Genomic DNA, 17,688 nt, shown 5'->3' on the forward strand with positions numbered 1-17,688 from the left:
TACAACATTTGTGTTCATCCAATTCTAAATAAACAGAATTAGTCCAAAGCATATGGTATTATTAAGACTGCAGTCTGTTGGCTGAAAACGGGTCATTTCCCACCAGGTTGTGGCCTTTGTACACAGCAGGAAAGGGTCAGAGTTTGCGCCCCCTCGGTGTGGGCAACGGTAATCCTGTCATCTGGACTTGGGTCTGTCCTGAAAGGTGAAAGACCTTTTAGTGATTGGTCGGTGTGTCAGTTCATGACCGTGACGCAGCACGACTTTGTAGTAGTAGTTTTGACTCTGGTATCCACAGTCCAAGTCTATGAAACCTGAGAATGAAAGAATTTCTGAAGGTTTTCTGCATTGAACATCGGGAAAAAATGCATGCAGGCTACTTTTTGGTTTGCGACGAAAAGTAAAAAATGTGTAAAGGTGGTTAACTGAACTGTTCTTTTTGTGTCTCGACAGATCGTGAGGACCAATCGATCCTTTGCACGTGAGTATTGTGACTCTTTTTCCTATCCATCATTAACGCTTCTAAACAGTTTTGTCGGCTACGATCCTTTCCTTCTCATCGTTCATCATCACTCTCTCACTCCGAGGTGGCCGACCAGTAGCCTTCATCGTGTCGTTATAGAGTTGAGGATTACTGCGAGTAATTTCTTGTGGCAGTGTGGTTAGCCACCCAGTTATGTGCGGGGTTTGGTGCCCCGCCCTCAGCCTCTATGAACGACTCATTTCTCTTCGGTTTTCGTTTCCATTGCTAGCCATACAAGAGCCTGAAAACTACAACCCGGTTATTGGTGTTGGATTTTAGTGGATTTTACTGTTTGATAATCATTGATTACATTTATTTATGAGGGGTGTACTGTAGTAATCCTCCCCCTGAGGACTCTTAAGTGGGTTTCGAATAGAGGATAAGGGAATCTCAAAGAACCAAATCACAGAATCAGATTATTTATTCCTGACAACAATACCCAATACAGACGTCCGGGCTTATCTGCAGTACCTGTATGCCTACAAGTAAGCGTGTCTTATTACAGCGCAGCTGCAAAAAGCACCCTTCCTTTCCCTGCCCGGTTTTTTATACATTCAAGGCTGGAGTCCTGGACCAATCAGCTTTCGCCACTGCCCTTGAGCAAATACCTTCAGTACTCACTGTACAGTTTATAATACCACAAATGTATTCTTCTCCTTTATACACGGTTGATACCATTTCTGGCTGCCGACGTGTTCTCATACAGATGATGAAACAGGACGCAATCGTCTAATCATAGTCACATCCAGGAGTTAAGTGGGAGGTTTTGTTCGACGTTGGACGGCAGTAAATCAAAGCTATAGCTTCCCAGTCGTAATATCAGCCGCCGCCACGCTTGATTTACAGGCCAGATGGTTGGCTGACACAAAATAGAAAACACAGTATTGAACTACGGCGTTTGCTTCCTCTTGTCTGTCGGCTGTGATGTACGTATATAACAAACTTTCATAACAGGGAGCGGCGAACTTGTAGAATGTCTCACTTGGAAGTTATGGATACCGTTTGGGGGACAACAAGTGGTGACGTTGTGTGTCAGGCAGCCATTAAATAAACACCTATACAGTATGTTGGGAGTAGACCAGTTCTGATGAGGAACATCCAAGCCAAACTGGGATGTGTTGACCTGCATTACAATGTCCGTATCGCCTTTTAAGAGCCTTTAAGAGCCCCTTGCATCTGAGGCGCAGAGAAGCTAATAGCTAGCTTGAGTAAAGCCACCGGTATGTCGCCGCATGTAGAATTTGCTGGACCGCTTTCTGTCTTGGACCTGGTTTTCCAGGCCCTTGGGGACCTAGCTGGGGGAGTGTGGGCGGTGGGTGCCTCAACACGGCTATCTTTAGAGACCGGCCTTGGAAACTTTAGGGGACCGGCCCACCCAACCGCACGGTGGTCCGGTAAACCATATACACAGATGGGTGAATATAAAAACAACAACAACAACATATCGGCGCTATTTGTCCGCCCCCCCACCCATTCTAACTTGAATATGCATCCCTTAAATGTGACTCCTTTATTTTCAGAGGCGAATCGGGTGCCGGTAAGACCGAGAACACAAAGAAGGTGATCCAGTACCTGGCCCACGTTGCCTCGTCGCACAAAGGACGCAAAGACCACAACATTCCTGTAAGAATCCAAACTTCCTCATTATCTTCCTCTTCCCTCTTCCGCCATCCTTTCTCCTTAACCCAAACGTGGAATAGTTTTATCTGTGAATCACTTCATTTAAATATACAGTGGATCCCAGTGCATTTGCGATTCATTCAGATTTTTTACATGCAAATCAAGGTTCTACTTTATATTACTTCTATACTGTGACTGATACCATCTGTCTGTCAGTCATCTTTAATTACAGTAAACCTCTCAGGTTACTTACTTTTGCCGTCACCGAGGATGTAATTGTTAAGAAACACAATGTGGCACCTTCCTGTTTTGCCATGAGTAACTTCTTGAATTCAGTCGGGTTCCTCGCCTACTTTAACAAAATGTCGGCACTTGCAACTTTCTTTGGCTACAATTTGCAGATGTGATCAAAAAAAAAAAAGCAGAGACTTTAGGCGAGAAACAACTGAATTCAAGAAATGACTCATGGCAAAACAGGAAGGTGGCATCTGTGTTGATCATTGTATACACACACATATACAGTAAACCTCGGATATATCTGACTCGGATATATCGGAAATTCGCTCACAACGGACAGATAAAAAAGAACCGATTTTTCTGTAATGCATTTCCAATAAAAATTCATTGCATATATCGGATTTTTTTATAACGGATTTCGCCTATTTCGGACAAAATCTCCAGTCCCGTTCCAATGCATTTCCATGAAATTTCCCTCGCATATATCGGATGGCCGCATCGTGGCGCTCCGATTCGCCGAATCGTGACAGGCCGCTATACGACGTCATTTGCAGCGTTTGCAGCGTTGCCTGCGCGTCCAGGTACATTGGAAACATAGTCAAGGAAGTGCCTTTTTATAACGGATAAAATCCGATTTACGCATATATCGGATATAAATCCGATATATGCGTAAAACGGACATTTTCCGGTATACGCATATCACGGATTTCGCTTATATCGGACAAAACCAGTGGGAACAATTGAATCCGATATATCCGAGGTTTACTGTATCATCCATTAGTTGTGAGTACCTATACATATATTTAATACTTTTATATTGAAGAAAGAGGGTTCTGTAGCTGAATCTAATCTAATAATTACACTTAATTACACTCTTATTGCAAATGTTGATCCGGAATTTGGGGGGCGTATGTCAATGTTAAGCTAGCCATGAGTGTTTGAAGGTGATTTTCGCACGGATTTGATATTCCCGGGGGATCCACTGTATCATTATGTCCCTCTAGTTCAGGGGTGGGCAAACTTTTTGACTCGCGGGCCGCATTGATATGACAGGGGGGAGGGGGGCAGACTATATATTTTACACGTAACAGTCCACCTGGTATTATTGTATCTGTAAAATTGTCATGCAATCTGCTATTATTTATTATTTTATATTTATATTTAAATATTTTAAAAATAATAAAATATTATAATAATTACAATAAAATTAAAATAATAATTATTATATTATTATTATGTAAAATATGCAAATATAACAATAATATTATATATAATTAATATAATAATTAGCATTAATATAATAATTATAATAATCATAATAGTTCTAATAATAATTATAATAATCTAATAATAATAATAATTATTATTATTATTATTATGTGCTTGTGTCCCTTTTTTCAGGAGCACTTTGTAAACAACAGACCATGTCAAAAAACAAAATTGATAAAACCATCAAAAGGTTGGCTCAGGCCATGATGCCAGGTTGTATGTTGAGTTTAAATGAAATACTTTGGAAAGATTGGGCGGGCCGTATTCAAACACTTGGCGGGCCGGATGTGGCCCCCGGGCCGTAGTTTGCCCACCCCTGCTCTAGTTCAACCTCCAGTGTACTAGTACGGCTTCTTTTGCCGAACGGGAATTACACGTGAAATAACCGCTAACTCACTTGGATTTGTATGTAGCCCGTTTCCTGCTTCATTCCACGCAACGACAGTGCCTCCTGTGTTTGTGTGTGTGTGTGTGGGGGGGGGGGGGGGGGGGGGGGGGGGGCTCGGCTTGTGTCTGACATAAGCGCTTCAGATATTAACACTTGCATTTGTTTATCCATAACAAACAGCCAGAATCTCCCAAAGCATTCAAGCTACAGGCAAGTGCTTCTCCTGCAATCTCAGTATGTGTGTATCATTTGTGTGTGTGTGTGTGTGTGTGTGTGTGTTTGCATGCCCTTATCTCCAAATATCCACTGCATCCACGATGACTTTGGACAATGAATCCGAGCCTCGTTCTTTATGAGGTATTTGTGCTGGCGCAAGCTCCTCACTGGGATTATGTGAAGTCCACTAAATCTGCCAGGCGGATGAAATTAGAAGCTTTTTTATTTGCTTTAAGCTTTATTTTATTTGATGATATAAGCAGAAACACATGTCAAATGCACTTAAATGTGTCATGCTTGTCGCTTTATTGTTTGTATATTGCAACTCTAGCGTCTAGTGTCCATCTATCTGGAAGCTTCTTCTTGCATATTTTTTACTTTTTAAAATCAGGTTCTGTAAGCTAGGGTGTAAAATAACGACTTTTTGGATGTCGTAATGCATGCACGGTAGCTCTTTGTGATGGAACTTGGTAAACAACTCACCGTTATTCATGATCTTTGCTGTTTTATAGTTGTGTTATTACTGCATAGCCAATAAATAAACAACGTAGGGCAGCTGGATATGTACTAGATTTAGATATGCAGGGTTTTGTTCTAGAAATAACTTTAGCATCACCGACATCCCTGATATCACCTTGCATCGGAAAAACATGCTATGATTCGGTAGCCGTGAATGAGGGCCCTCGACGCTCCCCCAGGCCCCCCCCATGGGTCTGACCTCCATAATACCGCGCTCCTTCTGCAGCACATTATGCCTGCCTCTGAGCAAAGGCCAGAGGAATGTGGACACGGGGATTGAGGGGGAAAGGGGGTTTATAAGGGGACGAAACATGAGGTAGTGGAGAAACACACCAGACCAATTGGGTCGCGTGGGGCGTATGGGGGCGTGACAGAACACAGAATAATAGCTGATAAAAATATCATATTAGTGTTTGTTGTGGTTCTTCTGCCGTGGTTCTCATTATAAGTTCACCCCTATTCCACTAAGGCATCTTCTTGAGGTGAACAGATAGTATTATGTTCCACTGTGAGCCACTCAAAAGTACATACATGTGGTACACATTGCCATTAATTATTAATATTGTAGAAAATGAAAAAGACAACTCGATACGTAATACGTAGGTGGCGGTCTAACACGTAGTTGGAGAAATTGACATTGACTACATGCACGGTCCAAGCTACCACTTCCACACAAAATAGGAGGAGAACTCATTCATTCATTCATTTTCTACCGCTTATCCTCACGAGGGTCGCAGGGGGTTGCTGGAGCCTATCCCAGCTGTCTTCTTAGGGCGAGAGGCGGGTTACACCCTGGACTGGTGGCCAGCCAATCACAGGGCACATATAGACAAACAACCATTCACACTCACATTCATACCTATGGACAATTTGGAGTCGCTAATTAACCTAGCATGTTTTTGGAATGTGGGAGGAAACCGGAGTACCCGGAGAAAACCCAGGGGAGAACATGCAAACTCCACACAGAGATGACTGAGGGTGGGGAAAGACAAAATAAGAAGCCAGAAAGTTACCACTTCCACACAAAATAGGAGGAGAACTCATTCATTCATTCATTTTCTACCGCTTATCCTCACGAGGGTCGCGGGGGGTGCTGGAGCCTATCCCAGCTGTCTTCAGGCGAGAGGCGGGGTACACCCTGGACTGGTGGCCAGCCAATCACAGGGCACATATAGACAAACAACCATTCACACTCACATTCATACCTATGGACAATTTGGAGTCGCTAATTAACCTAGCATGTTTTTGAAAGTACCCGGAGAAAACCCACGCATGCACGGGGACAACATGCAAACTCCACACAGAGATGGTTGAAGGTGGAATTGAACCCTGGTCCTCCTAGCTGTGAGGTCTGCGCGCTAACCACTCAACCACCGTGCCGCCCTGTTCAAAAATCAATAAATTAGTATTATCGCTCTTTCATCAGCAGCGCTCATAAAATAACGTCATTTGTGGCTTTCTAGTATTTCTGGCATGTTTATTTCTGCACCAATCCAAACCAACATACTAAGAGAGAAATATCCAGGATGTTTAAATGTCTTGGCTTAAGCCGTTAGCTTGACAAAGTTGAGTTCCCTTGACAAAAATCACATGGTGTCGACTAAAGGAAGGCAAGCCGGGCCGATGGCCGCTCTATTAGAAAGAACTCACTTTGCAATATCAGCTAAACATGCTGCAGTCATATGTTACTTTTCCTTGTTATAGCCTCCTTGCGTTTCCTTCCACGATGCTTTTGAGGGGTTCGAAATTTGACCATGTCAAGTCCAAGGGATGCTTTGGTTAAGATTTGACTTGTTGTTTTTTTTATTCCTCATGTATTTATATTTGAAATGTTGCATGATTTTAAGTATGAATCTATAACTCATAATTAACCATATATTCTGTAACTGTTTCACACACCTTCCTTTATTTTACTTACACGCTTGTTTCATTGCAACTTCAGTGTTGATTTCCTTGTTGTTGTTGTTTGCTCGAGGCATCATCACAGTTGTCGTCCAGCCAGAAGACGTCTTACCTTTGCTCTCTCTCTCTTCGTCTCCCTGCAGGGCGAGTTGGAACGCCAGCTCCTCCAAGCCAACCCTATCCTGGAATCGTTTGGCAACGCCAAGACGGTGAAAAATGACAACTCATCTCGCTTTGTGAGTTCACACAAACGCCCGGACCATCTCGGTTTTCATTTCACGCACACGCATGTTTAAAATTCAGAGGTGGATGTTTACACGGCTCTGCGATATCTGTCGGTCTTGTTTACGTTTGCACTAACAGATGGATGTATACATTCCATAGGTTGGATTTTCCTGTGCTTTAGTCTCCAATTTGCCAGATAAAAAGTGGAATGGTCAACAAGTATGCTTACTATTTTTGCTAATTTTCAGATTTTCATCTCATTCACCATAAGTGGATAATCGTTTATTTTTTATTTTTAGTCATTCATTTTCTACTGCTTTTCCTCACGAGGGAGCCTATCCCAGCTGTCTTCGGGCGAGAGGCGGGGTACACCCTGGACTGGTGGCCAGCCAATCACAGGACACATATAGACAAACAACCATTCACACTCACATTCATACCTATGGACAATTTGGAGTCGCTAATTAACCTAGCATGTTTTTTTTTTGGAATGTGGGAGGAAACCGGAGTACCCGGAGAAAACCCACGCATGCACGGGGAGAACATGCAAACTCCACACAGGGTGGAATTGAACCCTGGTGTCCTAGCTGTGAGGCCTGCACGCTAACCACTAGACCACCCGATAATCATTTATAAATGTATAAACACATTAGAAAGCCCGCAGTTTTTACATGCTGACGTCCGTGTTGAGATTTGGCTTTTTGTTCGGTGGTTCTTGAACGCACCATAGAAGCTCCTATGACCGGTTGTGTGTGTCTGTGATGGAACTCAATGATGAGCTGTCGCTACTACTCATGCACACTCAGAACTGTCAGAAAAACCACAGATTTTTTTTTGTGTCCTGACCTGTTATTGTGGTTTTTCCCAATATAGACATTTTGTTCTTTAATTCCATCTGTCATTTGCAGGAACCTACACAGAGAGTTTAAATAGCAGACTCGAGTGGCGGTTGAAGGAGGAAATACGGATGCGGCAAATGACTTTAACATGAATATTTATCTTCTCCCCCCACCCCCACCCCCGCAGGGCAAGTTCATCAGAATCAATTTTGATGTCGCGGGCTACATCGTCGGGGCCAATATTGAAACCTGTATCCTTTAACACTGAAAGGGAGATTGAAGATGGATGTCTGCCCTGGCTTTTCTAGATCTCTGCACAAGCCAGAATTCCATTAAAACTTGATTCCGGTTGTTTTTCTCCCTTGCAATAATGGGCATGACCCTGGGGTTAAAACGGGCGCATGTTTTAGGGGGGGGGGTCTGTGAGAAGATTCCATTCTTCAGTAACCCATCTCACCTGTGAAATGAGAAAAGGAATACAGTAATCCCTCGTTTATCGCGGTTAATTGCTTCCAGACCCGTCAGAGATTTGTATATTCTTTAAGGTAGGAGTCCTCATTTATGAAAATAATATTTTAGAAGTGCAAAGACTTGTTTCCGACCTTCTAAATAGGATTTTTAACATTATTAGAGCTGCCTAGACATGAAATAACACCCCTATAGTCACATTAAGAGTCATATTACCCAATATTGTAGACCAAGGGTGGGCAAACTACGGCCCGGGGGCCACATCCGGCCCGCCAAGTGTTTGAATACGGCCCGCCCAATCTTTCAAAAGTATTTAATTTAAACTCAACATACAACCTGGCATCATGGCCTGAGCCAACCTTTTGATGGTTGTATCAATGTCGTTGTTTGACATGGTCTGTTGTTTACAAAGTGCTCCTGAAAAAAGAGACACAAGCACATAATAATAATAAAAATTAAAATAATAATTATTATATTATTATTATAACTATTATGATTATTATATTAATGTTAATTATTATAATAATTATATATAATAATATTGTTATATTTGCATATTTTACATAATAATAATATAATAATTATTATTTTAATTTTATTTAAATTATTATAATATTTTAAATAAATATTAAATATTTTTAATATTTTTAATTTTAAAATATTTAAATATAAATATAAAATAATAAATAATAATAGCAGACTGCATGACAATTTTACAGATACAATAATACCAGGTGGACTGTTACGTGTAAAATATATAGTCTGCCCCCCCCCCCCCCCCCGAAATTTTGTTATATCAATGCGGCCCGCGAGTCAAAAAGTTTGCCCACCCCTGTTGTAGACTCAGAATTGAATTTCAGCTTGGTTAGCGATAATTGTTCTGGTGCTTGTGTATCCGACACAACATTACAGTAACATCACTGACACCTAGCGACCAGTGTGGAATACTACACACCATCACACGTCTCTGGATGCCTTATGTTTGTATTTTACCCTAAAAAACCCATTTTTATACTTATTAGGCAAGAACATCTTCATAAATATGGCCATGATTTAATGAAGACTATATTTGATGACCGTATTAAGGCTCCGCCCGAGACAAAAATCGCTTGTTGTTACTGTGAGTTCTTAACATTTGCTGTCAGACCTTCTGGAGAAATCACGGGCCATCAGGCAGGCCAAAGATGAGAGGACTTTCCACATTTTCTACCGACTGCTGGCAGGAGCCGGGGAACATCTCAGAAGTACGTTTTGAAGTTTTGAAGCCCGCAGCCAGACTGCAGTCTGTCATTGTGTTTCGTTCCAAATGCTCTAAAGCTGTTTAAAATACCCCCCCCCCCCCCTCTCTCTCTTTCCCCCTCCCACCCCTGCACCCCAAAAGAAAACATAAAAGTAATCTGTCTCTCCCCACAGCGGACCTTCTCCTGGAAGGCTTTAACAACTACCGTTTCCTGTCAAATGGCAACATTCCGATCCCTGGCCAACAGGACAAAGACAATTTCCAAGAGACACTGGAGGCCATGCACATCATGAGCTTCACCCACGATGAGATCGTCTGTAAGCAATGGCTCCTGATGTTGCTCCTCTTTTTTCCATACATTTCTCTCAACCCCCGGAGATGATTGAAGCGTTTTCCTTGTTCGCCATCAGGCATGCTGAAGGTTGTCTCAGCCGTGCTGCAGTTTGGCAACATTGTCTTCAAGAAAGAGAGAAACACCGATCAGGCTTCCATGCCTGAGAATACAGGTGAGAATCAGAATCAGAATCAGAATCAGAAAAGGTTTATTGCCATGTATGATCAAACACATACTAGGAATTTGTTTTGGTGCATGTGTGCATTCTTTATGAGAAACACTCTTGTCAGATTGTCTTCTCGTCATGTTCTGGTCAGCTCTCCAGAACTGTCGACAGGCTGCGTTTGGAGTGTCAGCATGTTTTAATATTTCTGCACAATTCAGACACTTCATATTTCATGACGGAATGCTTCGGACTGCATTTTTAACGAGATGGTTACAAGAAACGGATAACGTTGTTAAATCACTGATGTGTATCGGGCGATGTGTTCAAACTTCCTGCTTTGTTGATCTTTTCCTTTCCAGCGGCACAGAAGCTTTGCCATCTGCTTGGGATGAACGTGATGGAGTTCACAAGAGCTATCCTAACTCCAAGGATAAAAGTGGGACGGGACTACGTGCAGAAGGCACAGACCAAGGAACAGGTGAGTTGGCATCAACGACAAATTGCAATACAGGCGAATGGCAAAAATGTGCCAAAAAAATGTCTTTGTTAGCATCCTCATTTGATTTCAGCTCAACATTTGCAATAAAAGCAACCGGTGTAATTATTAGATTCAGATGAGAAGGGGTGGGGTCAGCTCCAGAACCAATTACAATACCAGCGAATGGCAAAAATGTGCCAAAAATGTCCAAGTATGTCTTTATGTTAACATCCTACTCCGATTTCAGCTCAACATTTGCAATAAAAGTAACTGTTGTAATTATTTGATTCAGATGAGTAGGGGTGGGGTCAGCTCCAGAACCAATTACAATACCAACGAATGGCAAAAATGTGCCAAAATGTCCAAGTATGTCTTTATGTTAACATGCTCCTCCGATTTCAGCTCAACATTTGCAATAAAAGCAACTGGTATAATTATTTGATTCAGATGAGAGGGAGTGGGTTCAGTTCCATAACCAATTACAATACCAGCGAATGGCAAAAATGTGCCAAAAATGTCAAAGTATGTCTTTATGTTTATCCTCCTCCGATTTCAGCTCAACATTTGCAATAAAAGCAACTGGTGTAATTATTTGATTCAGATGAGAGGGGGTGGGGTTCAGTTCCATAACCAATTACAATACCAGCGAATGGCAAAAATGTCCAAGTATGTCTTTATGTTAACATCCTTGTTCGATTTCAGCTCAACATTTGCAATAAAAGCAACTGGTGTAATTATTTGATTCAGATGAGAGGGGGTGGGTTCAGCTCCCGAACCCCCCCTGCCCCCTCCCTCTGCTCTTCTCTTATGGAGTATTATTTGGATTTATTTGATGTTTTGCTGTTATGCAAATTTGGAGCAGGAGGGGATAGAAAAGAAGAAAAAAGAAAACAGGCGGGAGTGTGGGAACAACAGTGTGGACAAACAGTATCATGTGTTTATAAATGATTATCAGGCTGCACAGTGGTGAGTGGTTAGCACGCAGGCCACCTGGTTCGATTCCATGTGGTTTATTTTTCAGTGATGAATTTTGTATGATCGTCTTATTGCACAGGCTGACTTTGCCGTGGAAGCCCTGGCCAAAGCTACGTACGAGCGCCTGTTTCGCTGGCTGGTCCATCGTATCAACAAGGCCCTGGACAGGACGAAGCGGCAGGGAGCATCTTTCATTGGGATTCTGGATATCGCTGGTTTTGAGATTTTTGAGGTGGCGGTTGATCTCTTTGAGTACACAACATCCTCTTGTGGCGTTCTCACACTTACTCGACTTCTTCCTCCCGTTTCATTGAAAGCTGAACTCCTTCGAGCAGCTCTGCATCAACTACACCAACGAGAAGCTGCAGCAGCTCTTCAACCACACCATGTTCATCCTGGAGCAGGAGGAGTACCAGCGGGAGGGCATCGAGTGGAGCTTCATCGACTTCGGTCTGGACCTCCAGCCTTGCATTGACCTCATCGAGAGGCCGGTTTGTACTTGTACTTGCTCCTCGGTTCCTTACGTGAAATATTTATGTCCGTTTCTTTGACGACACGCTCCGTCATCCTTCGTCAGAATAACCCCCCTGGTATTCTGGCTCTGCTGGACGAGGAGTGCTGGTTTCCCAAAGCCACCGACAAGACCTTTGTGGACAAGGTTCTCCAGGAGCAAGGCACGCACACCAAGTTCCAGAAGCCACGTCAGCTCAAGGACAAAGCCGACTTCTGCATAATCCACTACGCGGGAAGGGTATGTACTTCTCACCAGCTGCAGCGCAGCGTACTGGGAATGAAAATACACACAAAGTACTGCTAAAATAATAACTTATCACATTTTTATTCATGCAAATGTTCTAAGGCGGACTTAGCTGAATGACATCACCGGCTGGATACAATAGCCCGGTTGTTGTGCCGCCCGCTGGAGGACTCTCACATCTGGTTCGCATTGGTGTGAAACTGATTATATAACAGAGGCTCGCAACGTTCACCTTTTCGCGGTGGCGCGCTGCAAGAAAAGAGTCGACGGCACGTGGAAAATCATTCCTATCGGGGATGCTCGTCAATCAATGTAACCCAAGGAGTCGTCTGGTTTTTAATTAGCTTCACCTATCATCTCCTGCGTGTGTATTTACGACCACAGCGATGAGCATCACTGAAGCTTGCCATCACAAACACAAAAGAGATTGCAATCCCGGAGGCAGCATTTACACTTGAACTTGTTCAAATAAATCCTCAAGAGACCGAGTGGTACTCAGGAGCAAAATATGCGAAAACACTTTCCCAGTTTGCTTTTCCGGGAATTGTGATGAAACCCAGATGGGGGAAACATTTGACATTCCTCATCTCAGGTTCCTCGCCGTGTCAATTACATGTTAAGTCAGGCTCTGATCTGCCACTCTTTTTTCCAGCGTGTTGGGCATCACGGTGTTAGAGACTAATCCAATTAACCGGAGCCGACATGGTCCCCCCCGGCGGACACGCCGATCTGTCACTCAAATGAAAAGAGCGCACGGTTATACCAGGTGGCTGGGTGTGTGTGTTATCGCGTACAGCAGATCCCTGCTTTTTGTGGCGGGGGTACCCAGTAGTAGAAAAACCTTCACATGCCCTAATGCTACCGGAACGCCGTGTTTTCTCAGGTGGACTACAAAGCCGATGAATGGCTCATGAAGAACATGGACCCCCTGAACGACAACGTGGCCACTCTGCTGCACCAGTCCACCGACAAGTTTGTGGCCGAGCTCTGGAAAGACGGTGAGATGCTTTAAGAACACCTGTAGGACTCATTTGGGACGGAGGAATATCAAAGAATGTGGAGAATGATGGAGGAGGAAAGGCATAACAGATAAAGGACAGCCATTGGAAAAATGTAGGGACTAAAAATCGGGGGAAAAAAATACAGACAATAACAAAATAGGCAAAAAGAGGAAAAATGCAAGAAAAACAGCTTATTGTCAAACTATTTTCAACAACAGCACAGTATGTACCCACAAAAGGGACATAATTCAATTGGTTGCTGGAGCCTATCCCAGCTGTCTTCTTCGGGCGAGAGGCGGGGTACACCCTGGACTGGTCACCGACCAATCACAGGGCACATATAGACAAACAAACAACCATTCACACTCACATTCATACCTATGGACAATTTGGAGTCGCTAATTAGCCTAGCATGTTTTTGGAATGTGGGAGGAAACCAGAGTACCCGAGAAAAGAACATGCAAACTCCACACAGAGATGGCCGAGGGTGGGGAAAGACAAAATAAGAAGCCAAAAAGTTACCACTTCCACACAAAATAGGAGGAGAACTCATTCATTCATTCATTTTCTACCGCTTATCCTCACGAGGGTCACAGGGGTGCTGGAGCCTATCCCAGCAGTCTTCGGGCGAGAGGCGGGGTACACCCTGGACTGGTCGCCGACCAATCACAGGGCACATATAGACAAACAAACAACCATTCACACTCACAATCATACCTATAGACAATTTGGAGTCGCTAATTAACCTAGCATGTTTTTGGAATGTGGAAAGAAACCGGAGTACCCGCAGAAAACCCACGCATGCACCGGGGAGAACATGCAAACTCCACACAGAGATGGCCCAGGGTGGGGAAAGACAAAATAAGAAGCCAAAAAGTTACCACTTCCACACTAAATAGGAGGAGAACTCATTCATTCATTCATTTTCTACCGCTTGTCCTCACGAGGGTCGCAGGGGGTGCTGGAGCCTATCCCAGCTGTCTTCTTAGGGCGAGAGGCGGGGTACACCCTGGACTGGTGGCCAGCCAATCACAGGGCACATATAGACAAACAAACAACCATTCACACTCACATTCATACCTATGGACAATTTGGAGTCGCTAATTAACCTAGCATGTTTTTGGAATGTGGGAGGAAACCAGAGTACCCGAGAAAAGAACATGCAAACTCCACACAGAGATGGCCGAGGGTGGGGAAAGACAAAATAAGAAGCCAAAAAGTTACCACTTCCACACAAAATAGGAGGATAACTCATTCATTCATTTTCTACCGCTTTTCCTCACGAGGGTCGCGGGGGTGCTGGAGCCTATCCCAGCTGTCTTCTTAGGGCGAGAGCCGGGGTACACCCTGGACTGGTCGCCGACCAATCACAGGGCACATATAGACAAACAACCATTCACACTCACATTCATACCTATGGACAATTTGGAGTCGCTAATTAACCTAGCATGTTTTTTTTGGAATGTGGGAGGAAACCGGAGTACCCGCAGAAAACCCACGCATGCACGGGGAGAACATGCAAACTCCACACAGAGATGGCCGAGTGTGGAATTGAACCCTGGTCCTCCTAGCTGTGAGGTCTGCGCGCTAACCACTTTGTCTTATTCTGCTTTTTTTATCATCAATATTTGTATATATATAGTTGCATCTTTGGATTATTTTAGAGTGGAATTAGTCAAGCTGTTCAATTGTGACCCTGAAGAAGACGACTTTAGCGGTTTTAGTCCCCAGGAGGAGGAGGAGGACAGCAGTTAAAAAGTGCAAATATCCACTGTTTTATTCTCTTTTTTTTACCTCACTCCATTGTCTTGTGCTGCCTTGTGTGTGTGTGTTTGTGTGTGTGTGTGTGTGTGTGTACTTGTGTGTGTTGTAGAGATTCAGACGTTTCAGAGAGCCTCTTTCTATGACAATGTGTCAGGGCTCCATGAAGCTCCAGGTGAACGATAGCATCTATTACTAGCTTCTCCTCATCCTCCATACTGGATCACTGGTCCGACATTCCCTCCATGGCCGCTACAATACGCACCCGCAGGCTTTTCGCATGGCCTAGTCGCTTTTTAACCCTCCTCTTGTGTTAGGGTCGGCACCGACCCGTTTTACATTTTAATGAAATCAAAATCAAAAGAATCACATAATATTTGTTTATTGCATCAAGGCTTTTTGACTTTATTTCAACAAAATAAAACCAAAAAAAAATATTTTTTTACTACATTTTAAAATGGTCTTTTTGAAATTATGACCACTGTATTGTGAGGGTCGGTTTTGACCCGAACACCATAGATCAGGGGTCTCAAACTCAATTTACCTGGGGGGGCCACTGGAGCTAGGGTCTGGGTAAGACTGGGTCGCGTCAGGTTTTCCAAAAAAAAACAAAAAAAAAAACGCATTTATTAAAAACAGAAAAATATACAAACTTTTTCAGTGCTTTGGTTCCGATTTTCTACAATAAAAGCTCTGATAAAATATTCCACTGTTAAAATATCTTAATTTTTATTTTTCTGCACAAAATAAGATGAAAAATAAATAAACACATCAAGAATAAAGAAAATCAATCAATCAGTAATAAATAAATATAATAATAATAAAAACTTAAGAAACCACATATAGTTGGTGGCTAGACAAATTATTTTTTTCATATTAAAATGAACAAAGCATTATTAGAGCCCTGTAGACATGACAAAACACGACTATAGTCACATTTATACTTTTTTTTTATTTACAACATATTGCGCAACGGCAGGGTCTTGAGACACATGCTAACTCGCAAACTAGAGTTGCTAGCGACCTAAACGGTAGCCTTCAAGTTATTTCCTTTAAACTTAAATAATAATAATAATAAATAATAACTTACCACTTCCACACGGATAGGGAGGATAACTATTAACAGTTATTTAACCTTTAACATGAACATTAATCAAACGTAATAATATTTTCCGGGTACATGATACCATACAGCATCCATATCAAACCCAAAAACTTACCACTTCCACACGGATAGGGATGATAACTATTAACAGTTATTTAACCTTTAACATGAACATTAATCAAACGTAATAATTTTTTCCGGGTACATGATACCATACAGCATCCATATCAAACCCAAAAACTTACCACTTCCACACGGATAGGGAGGATAACTATTAACAGTTATTTAACCTTTAACATGAACATTAATCAAACGTAATAATTTTTTCCGGGTACATGATACCATACAGCATCCATATCAAACCCAAAAACTTACCACTTCCACACGGATAGGGAGGATAACTATTAACAGTTATTTAACCTTTAACATGAACATTAATCAAACGTAATAATTTTTTTCTGGGTACATGATACCATAGAGCATCCATATTAAACTTTCATATCAAGGCGGGGGCCTCAAACTAGTGTCCTGCGGGCCACATTTGGCCCGCGGGCCGCGTGTTTGAGACCCCTGCCATAGATGTTTTTTTAGTGATTAATACTAAAATGAGAAAATAAATACAAGTAATTGATTTAAGAGCCCTCAGTAATAGCCAGGTAACAAAATAATTCAATTTATGAATATGATTCTTTTGAGGTTCATTTTTACCATTTCTGGAAATTAAAATGGAGGGGTATAGTGACAAAAAAAAGACCTACATTCCCATACCAAAAGTATTAAAACCAACATTTTCATGCATGAGGAAGCCTAAGAATGTAACCAAAACATGAGAAGCAAATTTGATGGTAACTTATTGTTTGTAGTATTTTATATCTGATTTAATACATGGGTCAAAACCGACCCGTTAACCTAAGAGATGATACCAGAAAACACAAGAGGAAGGTTAAAAAAATTTTTTTTAAATAATTTTCAGAAATGACAGGATGTTTTTTTTGTCCCGCATCCATCACGACTGGCGACCTCTTCTGTTATCATAACAGAGTAGCACATTATCATTTTATTTTTAATACTGCTAAAGCATATATATGTGTTATGTGTGTTATGACAGCTCGGAGGTCAAACCAGCCAATGGGTTGTGGTCTTCTCCGTGGGTGGTTTCACCTCCACCGACCGCAACACCATTGTCTCGCCGCAAACAAAGTGAAAAAGAGCTGCTCACATCAACCTTAATTAGCAAAAAAAAAATATGAAGTCGTATCAACATATTCATCATCTAACATTTGTCATCACCAGTGGATCGAATCGTGGGCCTGGATCAAGTCGCCGGCATGAACGAGACGGCGTTCGGCGCGGCGTACAAGACCAAGAAGGGCATGTTTCGAACCGTGGGTCAGCTCTACAAGGAGCAGCTGTCCAAACTCATGGCCACACTGAGGAACACCAACCCCAACTTTGTCCGCTGCATCATCCCCAATCACGAGAAAAGAGTAAGTCGCAAACTTGTGTCCGTCGTGTTCGATGCCCAATTCAATTGCAACATAATAGGACTCATTTTTGCTGCACAATTTTCTATTTTTTTGTATAGTGCATAACGTCGCCGAGGGTAACAATGCTAGTTGCTCAAGGCGCTGGACAGCAGGGGTTCAATTCAATAAAAATGATTAA

The 17,688-nt window shown here is 42.4% G+C and overlaps 1 protein-coding gene across 3 annotated transcripts in view; it reads left to right on the forward strand.

Moving 5' to 3' along the window:
* Nucleotides 1-17,688, forward strand: part of LOC131102729 (myosin-10) — a 57,792-nt gene that overhangs the window by 27,320 nt on the left and 12,784 nt on the right. For 2 of the 3 annotated variants that reach the window (XM_058048224.1, XM_058048225.1), the window contains exons 4-17: nt 454-481; nt 2,044-2,146; nt 4,218-4,247; nt 6,818-6,910; nt 7,926-7,989; nt 9,352-9,450; nt 9,620-9,763; nt 9,857-9,952; nt 10,306-10,424; nt 11,479-11,631; nt 11,717-11,890; nt 11,977-12,150; nt 13,040-13,154; nt 17,317-17,510. In XM_058048224.1, coding sequence (XP_057904207.1) covers nt 454-481; nt 2,044-2,146; nt 4,218-4,247; nt 6,818-6,910; nt 7,926-7,989; nt 9,352-9,450; nt 9,620-9,763; nt 9,857-9,952; nt 10,306-10,424; nt 11,479-11,631; nt 11,717-11,890; nt 11,977-12,150; nt 13,040-13,154; nt 17,317-17,510 — 1,586 coding nt within the window. The remainder of the gene's footprint in view (nt 1-453; nt 482-2,043; nt 2,147-4,217; nt 4,248-6,817; nt 6,911-7,925; nt 7,990-9,351; nt 9,451-9,619; nt 9,764-9,856; nt 9,953-10,305; nt 10,425-11,478; nt 11,632-11,716; nt 11,891-11,976; nt 12,151-13,039; nt 13,155-17,316; nt 17,511-17,688) is intronic. The other variant, XM_058048226.1, reaches the window with a different exon arrangement.

The sequence above is a fragment of the Doryrhamphus excisus genome, chromosome 15, assembly GCF_030265055.1.
Source record: "Doryrhamphus excisus isolate RoL2022-K1 chromosome 15, RoL_Dexc_1.0, whole genome shotgun sequence".
NCBI lineage: Eukaryota > Metazoa > Chordata > Actinopteri > Syngnathiformes > Syngnathidae > Doryrhamphus > Doryrhamphus excisus.